We start from the raw sequence: 7,784 nt of genomic DNA, 5'->3' as shown, positions 1-7,784 counted from the left end.
TTTTCAATATATTCATTCAAGAAAAGTCACGCCTTGGGAGTTTTATTGAAGACTTAGTTGTTAGCTATCTGTCTAGTTTTGCATGGGAACGCAACTCAAGGGCAGAATAAAAGTACAGATACCCCCAACAACGACTTGAGTTTTACTTTCAAGTATTTTTACTTAAGTACTTTACACCACTGAAAATGACACAGTTCTGAAAGAGAGGGGATTCAGTTATGGGCATACCAACATTTTACTCGGTCTAAGGTCATATTCTGCTCAAACATCTAATACAAGGCTGGACAAATATAGTATAGTGACTAAAAGTTATTGGATTTTTTTGTTGTTGTGATTTCTGTCGGTTAAAGAGAGGCAGTGCAGGTAACGTGATTTTCCTTCTTTTTTTTAAATGTATATATTTCCACACTGAATTTGTGAAAATTATGAAAATATTTTTTTGTGTAAGTGCTGTTTGAAAAAAAGATGGCTGGAATTTCAACCTGTTCAGGTGGGATGGGTTTTTTGGCCCATATCATGACATCACATGTGATTATTCTGACCAATGACCATTAATCTTTTATTTGCATATGTATCCTTCTACTTTGAAGGGGTAAGCAAGGATGACTAGATCCTACCCATCTGCCAATCAGGGTTGTGTATGTAAATATATTCAAATTGGTATTGACGCGCACACGATCAGCCTGAGCATTTCAATGGCAAAAGGAGGATCAGGGAAATAAATTATAAAAAATATATATTTCGAGTTATTTTCCTGAAATAAACACACACATTGATTTATTAGACATACAGTGATGATTTACAAATACAACATGGGAGCTTTAAGGAAATGTCTGCCATTAGTTTTTTGCAAAGCATGTTGGAGGTTGTGGTTGATGATAACAGACTGAGCAATTATTGATTAAGTTGTGTGATTCAGTTCTTAACATGACATCTGTTTGACCAACTGCCAAGTGTGTCAAAAGGGAGCAGTATTATTGTGAGCATCCTAATATTACCATGACTGGTTAGGCGATGTAGCCAAGTCTAGCACTCTAGGCCAGCGGTTTTCTTGACTTCGTAACCTGACCAATTTAAGAAAATCGAGTCAACCTGTTAGGTTGGGCTATGGGCTCCCTGATGCATTCTCTCATTCATTTATTCATTCACTTTATTCATTCAGAATTTGAGAGCCATTTTGAAGAACCAATAAAATAACTGAGATGATTATAATATCAGTAGGCCTACTCTTATATCGAACAGGTGTTTTCTTGCAGGGTCAAAGAGGTAGCTTTGATCAGATCAGATGATGGGTGGTTCGTGGCCACCAGAGGCTCCAGTTGCTCCATGGATTGATTTAGAATCAGCAGGCACATAAATATTTCTGATAGTACCAAATCACTCTGAGGGGACACAAGTTGAGGCTATGCATATAGAAATACTGATTTTTAAACAATGCTTCATCTGAAAGGTATTTGGCAAAATTTGCCTACTGTAGACTATTATACCAACGATTTACAGAGTTTTATTGCACTCCTTGAATTCAACTAATCGTTTTCAGTAGGCTTGAGCATTTATGCATTTATAGACATAAAGGCACTTATTTCATAGGATAACTAATTTTTCTGTTGTTGAACTATGTATTGTGGATTTTGGAAATCGAAATGTGAGAATGTATTTGTTCAGGCTAACATACAAGCTACATGTACACAAATATAATTTATTGAGGCAATGCTTCATGTTCATCCATGAAAATATAAGTCAGTTCACATAACATTAAACAATCATTTAAAAAAAAACATGTTTAGAAATACATTTTTCACAGATTTTTCACACTATTCTAGACGAATAAATTCGACTGGTTCATGATAGGAGGAATACATAAGATAATAAATAAGAATATACATGTATGGCTCCAGTGCCCAAAAGTATTTCGATCTTTAAGAACATTGTGTCTTTGAAATGGTCTCAACTTTGTGACATTCCAAGGGGATGAAAGGAGTTTCTGTCCAGCAGCAATGTCCCTATGTGGTATAGAATGTCTGAGTACCAGTCTATTCCATCTCTCTGAGGGATTTCCTCGCGCTCTTTGACTAGACCTGTCCAAGACATCAACGCGTGACCCAACCGGACTGGTGCAAAGGCCCAGTGCGCCCATTTGTGGTCCTCGATTACCGCGTAACAGCTCGCCAAAACATGGTCAACTATGATGGTTCCTTGTGAAGTCACTGGTGCATAAGATCCCTCGTATTCTTCCACGTAAATCCTTTCCACGGTCACTGCCTTTAGGTGGTCTAGTGCCTCGTCCACGACAAACACCTGTTGCCCAGGTTTTACATTACTGGCAAACACTGCAGTCATATCGCCATCCGTAACGTTATTTGTGACGAAGACCAGGTGTGCCGGCGTCAGTCTTAACTTTCTGTTGGGCTTCTCCGTTTCAAAAACATAAAATTCTCGACTTGTTACTGGATCTCGGTCCATGAACATAAGGAAATCGCTAGATACAATATGTCCTTCTTTGTCTGCAGCTAACACTTTGTCGCCCACCTCCAGTTCCTTTACCAGCTTGCTCCGACCATCCTCGAGAAGAACTGAGGCGGATCCTGGGAAGCAGCCACCCGATTTTGCAGCAACTGAATTTTCTAGAGAACAGCGGAGAATAAATATAATTAAATAATACAGAATTTGGACCAAGTCACTATTGCCATATACATTTATAAATGTAAACCGAATGACCTGGATAAATATGGGACCTACTGCTCTAACAAATGGGGCATAGCAGTTGATCGGCTACACTGCAACATGAGTCACAGGCATTGTCTTATAACTTTGTAACAACAAGGCACATACATGGGCCTATCGAACACATAACTTAACGAATAAATTGTTTTCTTGGCATAGCCACGTACCACGTATGTAATAAACAGTTCATGAACGGTTGTGGAAATAATGTTGACATTTTTTGGACAACATTTCAAATGTACATACAGTATTATTATTTGTTCATTTGTTATTTACCTGCTTTCACAGAACAATGAATATGGGCTTTGGATTCATAATTGACCCAGTCGAATCCCGCCTCCACTGCGAGCCTGGATAACATTCCATACTTGTTTTTATCTCTGTCAGAGGTGGTGATATCCACAGCCCTTCCTTCATAGTGTAAAGATTCCTCGAAATGGTGTCCATCCTCGTCCCAGCCTTCTGTCACGCGCAGCTTCACTCCCGGCCACTGATTCATGACTGAAATAGCCAAAGAGTTCAGTTTGTCCTTACATCTCTGAAAAGGAGAGAAAGATAATTGAGATATCAGGAAACACAAGGGGTTAAACAGGAGGGTCTCACACGCACACACACACTCAATATCGGTCTATAGCATGTACAAGACCGGGTGAAGACAGAGTCGTATATAGAAGCATCTGTTGATTCATTTTTCGATGTTACATTATTTTTTTATGATTCTTATCATATGTGTGTGGCTCATAGATATATGTAAAGGTTGCATAACTTTCGTTGCACGCTTGAACGAGCATCAAATGCAACTGACCACCCCAGAGACCCTGCGGCTGTCATCGGTCAAATTAAAACATACAAATCCCAAGCCACTTTCGATCGATAACTGAGTGGTACTAAAAAGTAGGCAGTCAGTTGTTCAGTCAGATTTTACCAAGTCATAATTAGAGGAAAAAGTTGTCTATATAGGTCTTGGGCTCCTGCCCCGAACTATGCAAATTAAGCATAGATCCACAGGCAATACATAACGCAACTGTTTAGGATAAAATGACAAATTACATCTATTACATCAACTAAAATCAGTTGACCCATCTACACATCAGAATTAAGTTTAAATATCAGAGTCAAATTCAGAAGGAATCCTCTCTCTCTCTTTCTGCGTCCGTGTGTGTAAGTGAGAGAGAGGGAAAGAAAGAAAGAATGAGAGCGATATACAGACAGAGACAGACAGATAAACAGAGGCAGAAATGTAGGCTATGGTTAATGCCTATTGTTATGGGTCCAGCTGAAAGGATAACTTGTTATTGATAGATCATAGACTTACTGAACGACTGAGAGAGGGATGGGAGGGAGGGAGGAAGGGGGGGGGGGTAGTCTATAGTTCAAGTGTATCATAGCCTAACATTAACCGTCTAGAACCAACCCCTTTAATGAGTTGTAGCAGTCGTGCACGGGGCATCCATAACGACGTCTCAATGTTCATGCTCGGATAAGCCCAACTGGAGACATAAAGGGTAGAACTGTCCATATACAGAAATAGTCCGATATGGTGCATAGATCGATTTTAAGCCATTTCAAACTATCAAAGCCTACATAGGTTTGCATAGTAACCATAAATGTCATTCGTCGATGTTTAACAACTGTCACTTCAAACTGAGCTGTCATTCATTATTCTCGTGCCAAATGATCACCCAGGACTCACAAGATGCATCTCCATGCGCTTACTCAATGTCTCACTATACGTCTTACTATCCCCACCTGTGTCATAAGTCTGTCAGCATTAGTGTTTTCCTCATCTTTGAAAATAATGTCAGGATTGTAGTTTGGTGTCAGGTCTTTAAATCTTTCAGAGTTCCTTGTGATCTTCCCTTCGTATTTGCCACTGGCCCCAAGGGTCTTCTCTGCCACGTTGGGAATGAACTGCTTGTAAGCCAAAGGCTTCAGTTTTTTCGGATGTCTTCTTTTTCCATATCCCCTACCTGGACCACAGGCGAAGCCAGCGGATACTAAAGACAGGCAGATGAAGCCCACAAGCGCAAGTCTTATCGACATCAGCATCATGTCCATTGGATGAATTGTCTTTAGGTTCCTGTGGTGTAGGCTGACTATATCCTCTCGCTTATCTCGGAGTATCTCACTCTCTACCCTGTATCCGTTTCCTCGTTTCTTTCTCTCTACTCTAGAAGGAGGATGTCAAACGACCCTCTACTGAAGCAGGTGCCGTAATGACAGTTATGTTGTATGTCGCTGCGCCCAGAGCACATTGGAGCTGTGCTGCTGCTGCTTCAGAAATCGCTGTTCGACGGTGGATAGCCGTAGCCCAGACTCCGGTCCAGACGCGTGAATGAGTTGGCTTCATTCTGCTCTAGTGCTCTATATTTGATAGCTCATCAATGTATGTGAAGTAAAGAACCTGATTGGCTCCACTTGACAACCCGATTTTTGCTCCATGCAATTCAAATAGCAGGGTTGACAGTGTCAATAGGCCACTTAACATAAATTCCTGATTAATGACACTTTTTTGTGTTATTATGAGATACACTTGAATTATATTCATATTGAAAGAAATTATTGGGAGGAGGGAGGCTCGTATTTTTTTTTATTATAATGCCAGCTCACGAATCCCGTTGATGATGTGATGCCTGGGGCAATTGCCTCTTATGCCTACATTTAAATCTGCCTCTATGGTCTGCATAGTCATTTCGATGCAGGTTAGTTGCACAGAGAGCATATGCAGGTCAGAATACATTAACTAAGGAGGATGTGAAGTGAGGGACACAGTCGTCAAAAGTAGTGAATTATATAAGGAATAGGGTGCAATTTGGGAAGCAAACGGAATGTCCCTCAATGGGGATTAACATGTAGGGGAGTTTATTGCAATCTCCGAGTTTCCCTCTCTGCCTCTGGACTTCTGTGCCTATCACCACCAGTCTTCCAATGGCAAGCATCTGTAGGGCCAGCTGAACTTTATGGGTCAGCAACTGCTCTTACACCAACAATGGCTACTAATTCCAGTGTGACAGTAAAACAAGTGAATGGGATTTCTGTGTACAGTGGGGAGAACAAGTATTTGATACACTGCCAATTTTGCAGGTTTTCCTACTTACAAAGCATGTAGAGGTCTGTAATTTTTTATCATAGGTACACTTCAACTGTGAGAGACTCAATCTAAAACAAAAATCCAGAAAATCACATTGTATGATTTTTAAGAAATTAATTTGTATGTTATTGCATGACATAAGTATTTGATCACCTACCAACCAGTAAGAATTCCGGCTCTCACAGACCTGTTAGTTTTTCTTTAAGAAGCCCTCCTGTTCTCCACTCATTACCTGTATTAACTGCACCTGTTTGAACTCGTTACCTGTATAAAAGACACCTGTCCACACACTCAATCAAACAGACTCCAACCTCTCCACAATGGCCAAGACCAGAGAGCTGTGTAAGGACATCGGGGATAAAATTGTAGACCTGCACAAGGCTGGGATGGGCTACGGGACAATAGGCAAGCAGCTTGGTGAGAAGGCAACAACTGTAGACGCAATTATTAGAAAATGGAAGAAGTTCAAGATGACGGTCAATCACCCTCGGTCTGGGGCTCCATGCAAGATCTCACCTCATGGGGCATCAATGATCATGAGGAAGCTGAGGGATCAGCCCAGAACTACATGGCAGGACCTGGTCAATGACCTGAAGAGAGCTGGGACCACAGTCTCAAAGAATACCATTAGTAACACACTACGCCGTCATGGATTAAAATCCTGCAGCGCACGCAAGGTCCCCCTGCTCAAGCCAGCGCATGTCCAGGCCTGTCTGAAGTTTGCCAATGACCATCTGGATGATCCAGAGGAGGAATGGGAGAAGGTCATGTGGTCTGATGAGACAAAAATAGAGCTTCTTTGTCTACTCCACTTGCCGTGTTTGGAGGAAGAAGAAGGATGAGTTACTGATAGTCACTCAATTAGGCCATGTCAGCTAGCATTTTTTACATTGCTAAGTTAGTTTAGCATCCAGCCATCTAAACTTGTTATCATGGTGGAATTACAGGCCAGAGGGGCCCCCATTGATTTTGTTAGTCAGTCTCACTCAGATATCATATTAAAAACTGCAAAAATCTCTCCACCCTATGGCAAAATGTGTAGAATTGCAGAAAATGTGCGGTAAAACAGCAAATTTTCCTCTCCGCCCCATGGCAAAATTAGTAGAATTGCATGAAATGTGTTATAAAATTGCTAAATCTTCTCTCAAATAGTATAGCATGGTATACCGAAACTTCGGTACTTTTTCGTTATTCAAACATGAAAAACGATTCAATACTAGAATTTTTGTTACTTTCGGTACTTCTGTCAAATGTGTCTCACGTCATATACGGATTGAGAGGATCGAATCTATTAAGTTGCCCATCCCTGAGATAGCTATTAGCGGTGCACACTAGTAGCGTTTCAATCGGGTATGTCACTCACTCTGAGACCTTGAAGTAGTTGTTTCCTTGGCTTTCCAAGGGCTGCGGCTTTTCTGGAGCGATAGGTAATGATGGTGACTGTTGTCGATGTGTTCAGAGGGGCGAAGGACAGGGATGGAAGTTACAATATCAAAATTCTAAATGTTTAGAATTACAGTAAAAAAAACTGTTTTAACAGTAGAAAACTGCTTTAAAACTGCAAAACTTTCTCTCAGCCTCATGGCAAAATGTGTAGAATAGCATGAGATTAGGTTAAGGAGGAGGAGTGAGACTTGATTGGGTGAAGTCTGAGGAGGAATGACAGTTCCAAAAAGCTAAATAACCTTTAGAACGATGTTCTAAAGATGATCGAAAGTATGTTTGTAGAAATACACTATATGGCCAAAAAGTATGTGGACACCTGCTCGTCGAACATCTCATTCCAAACTCATGGGCATTATTATGAAGTTGGTCCCACCTTTGCTGCTATAACAGCCTCCACTCTTCTGGGAAGGCTTTCCACTAGATGTTGGAACGTTGCTGTGGGGACTTGCTTCCATTCAGCCACAAGAACATTAGTGAGGTCGGGCACTGATGTTGGGTGATTAGGCCTGGCTCGCAATCAGCG

At 41.0% G+C, this 7,784-nt stretch overlaps 1 protein-coding gene across 1 annotated transcript; it reads right to left on the bottom strand.

The window, feature by feature from the left end:
* Positions 1–1,685: 1,685 nt before the first annotated feature.
* On the bottom strand, positions 1,686–4,978 carry LOC109871542 (tiggy-winkle hedgehog protein-like). The gene is made up of 3 exons (XM_020462430.2): positions 4,474–4,978; positions 3,001–3,262; positions 1,686–2,624 (listed from the first exon to the last, which is right to left on the bottom strand). The coding sequence occupies exons 1-3, from the start codon at positions 4,780–4,782 to the stop codon at positions 1,948–1,950; spliced, it is 1,248 nt and encodes a 415-aa protein (XP_020318019.1). The 5' UTR covers positions 4,783–4,978; the 3' UTR covers positions 1,686–1,947.
* Positions 4,979–7,784: the final 2,806 nt, after the last annotated feature.

This window comes from Oncorhynchus kisutch, linkage group LG27 (genome assembly GCF_002021735.2).
Source record: "Oncorhynchus kisutch isolate 150728-3 linkage group LG27, Okis_V2, whole genome shotgun sequence".
Lineage (NCBI taxonomy): Eukaryota > Metazoa > Chordata > Actinopteri > Salmoniformes > Salmonidae > Oncorhynchus > Oncorhynchus kisutch.
This window is presented reverse-complemented; position numbering and strand designations above follow the sequence as displayed.